Source organism: Schistosoma mansoni (genome assembly GCF_000237925.1).
Source record: "Schistosoma mansoni, WGS project CABG00000000 data, supercontig 1154, strain Puerto Rico, whole genome shotgun sequence".
Taxonomy (NCBI): domain Eukaryota; kingdom Metazoa; phylum Platyhelminthes; class Trematoda; order Strigeidida; family Schistosomatidae; genus Schistosoma; species Schistosoma mansoni.
The window spans coordinates 3,399-5,906 of NW_017386543.1; the positions used below are offsets into that span (position 1 = coordinate 3,399).

The 2,508-nt window shown below is 40.2% G+C and overlaps 2 protein-coding genes across 2 annotated transcripts; both read right to left on the bottom strand.

The window, feature by feature from the left end:
* Positions 1–766: 766 nt before the first annotated feature.
* On the bottom strand, positions 767–1,066 carry Smp_183240 (hypothetical protein; the record flags this gene model as incomplete). The annotated part of the gene is made up of 1 exon (XM_018792091.1): positions 767–1,066. The coding sequence occupies one exon, from the start codon at positions 1,064–1,066 to the stop codon at positions 767–769; it is 300 nt and encodes a 99-aa protein (XP_018644053.1).
* Positions 1,067–1,718: 652 nt separating this feature from the next.
* Smp_183230 (hypothetical protein) lies at positions 1,719–2,018 on the bottom strand (the record flags this gene model as incomplete). The annotated part of the gene is made up of 1 exon (XM_018792092.1): positions 1,719–2,018. The coding sequence occupies one exon, from the start codon at positions 2,016–2,018 to the stop codon at positions 1,719–1,721; it is 300 nt and encodes a 99-aa protein (XP_018644052.1).
* Between the last annotated feature and the right edge of the window lie 490 nt (positions 2,019–2,508).

Here is a 2,508-nt window from a genome sequence, read left to right on the forward strand (position 1 = left end):
CGCATTTGTTCGAAAAGTGTGTTTGGTACAGTTGGACAAGCAAGTAGAGCAAAACAATCACTGGTACGACACTCCTTTGTCTCACGAGGAACAATTACGCAGTACAGGTCATCTGCACATCGGATACACAATTCTCATTGACTGAAACGATTTCCACATAAACGTCATTCCTGTCACATCAGTCATAATGCACAATATAATGAGAAAAGCAAATTTCACTCCAAAATATTCCGAAGACAATCGATGAGGGATATGTGTGAAGGATGAATTTTACTGTGTTGAACGAATTCACCACTCGACATTCAACTCAATGTTCGAAATGATAATGCAATGTGTGTTGGTGATTAGGAAGCAATGCATGTTTGAATGTATGTAGTCTGAATTGAGTGTGTTATTTGTGGTGGTCCATGTGCACAAGCAACGATTCCATTGTGCACATTGGTCCAACACCACCCCACACACTCAAATGCATCATCGCATTTGTTCATCCCTTATTCAATCCACGTGTGAACGGCATTGCATCCACAAACACTCGAAATGGCATCACCACTCCTTTTTGTCACAATGAACAATTACGCAGTACAGGTCATCTGCATATCGGATACACAATTCTCATTGACTCAGACGATTTCCACATAAACCTCATTCCTGTCACATCAGTCATATTGCAAATAATAAAGAGAAAGGCAAAATTCACTCCAAAATATTCTGAAGACAATCGATCAGAGATATGTGTGAAGGAAGAATTTTACTGTGTTGAACGAATTCACCACTCGACATTCAACTCAATGTTCGAAATGATAATGCAATGTGTGTTGGTGATTAGGAAGCAATGCATGTTTGAATGTATGTAGTCTGAATTGAGTGTGTTATTTGTGGTGGTCCATGTGCACAAGCAACGATTCCATTGTGCACATTGGTCCAGCACAACCACACACTCAAATGCATCATCGCATTTGCTCACTGTCTCTTCAATCCACGTGTGAACACCATCGCATCCACAAACACTCGAACTGGCATCACTACTCATTTGTGTCACAATGAACAAGTACGCAGCACATCTCATCTGCACATCCGATTCACAATTCTCATTGACTCAGACGTTATCCACATAAACCTCATTCCTGTCACATCAGTCATCACGCACATAACCATGAGAAACGAGAACATCACTATCAAATCGAAGAAAGATATTTGATAGGAGATATGTGTGAAGTAAGAAGTATATGTTATTGAATAAATTCACCGATCGACATTCAACTCAATGTTCGAAATGATAATGCAATCTGTGTTGGTGATTAGGAAGCAATGCATGTTTGAATATATGTAGTATGAATTGAGTGTGTTAATTTTGGTGGTCCATGTGCACAAGCAAGTATTTCATTATGCACATGGGTCCAGCACAACCACACACTCAAATGCATCATCGCATTTGCCCACTGCCTCTTCAATCCACGTGTGAACACCATCGCATCCACAAACACTCGAACTGGCATCACCACTCCTTTGTGTCACAAGGAACAAGTACGCAGCACATCTCATCTGCACATCCGATTCACAATTCTCATTGACTCAGACGATATCCACATAATCCTCATTCCTGTCACATCAGTCATCATGCACAATATAATGAGAAAAGCAAATTTCACTCCAAAATATTCCAAAGATATTCGAAGAGAGATATGTGTGAAGGAAGAAATTTACTGTGTTGAACGAATTCACCACTCGACATTCAACTCAATGTTCGAAATGATAATGCAATCTGTGTTGGTGATTAGGAAGCAATGCATGTTTGAATATATGTAGTATGAATTGAGTGTGTTAATTTTGGTAGTCCATGTGCACAAGCAACGATTCCATTGTGCACATTGGTCCAGCACAACCACACACTCAAATGCATCAGTGCATTTGTTCATCCCATATTCAATCCACGTGTGAACACCATCGCATCCACAAACACTCGAACTGGCATCACCACTCCTTTGTGTCACAAGGAACAAGTACGCAGCACATCTCATCTGCACATCCGATTCACAATTCTCATTGACTGAAACGATATCCACATAAACCTCATTCCTGTCACATCAGTCATCATGCACAATATAATGAGAAAAGCAAATTTCACTCCAAAATATTCCGAAGACAATCGATCAGAGATATGTGTGAAGGAAGAATTTTACTGTGTTGAACGAATTCACCACTCGACATTCAACTCAATGTTCGAAATGATAATGCAATCTGTGTTGGTGATTAGGAAGCAATGCATGTTTGAATGTATGTAGTCTGAATTGAGTGTGTTATTTGTGGTGGTCCAAGTGCACATTGGTCCAGCACAACCACACACTCAAATCTATCATCACATTTGCTCACTGCCTCTTCAATCCACGTGTGAACGGCATTGCATCCGCAAACAACAGAACTGGCATCATCACTACTTTGTATCACAGCGAACAATTACGCAGTACAGGTCATCTGCACATCGAATACACAATTCTCATTGACTCAGAA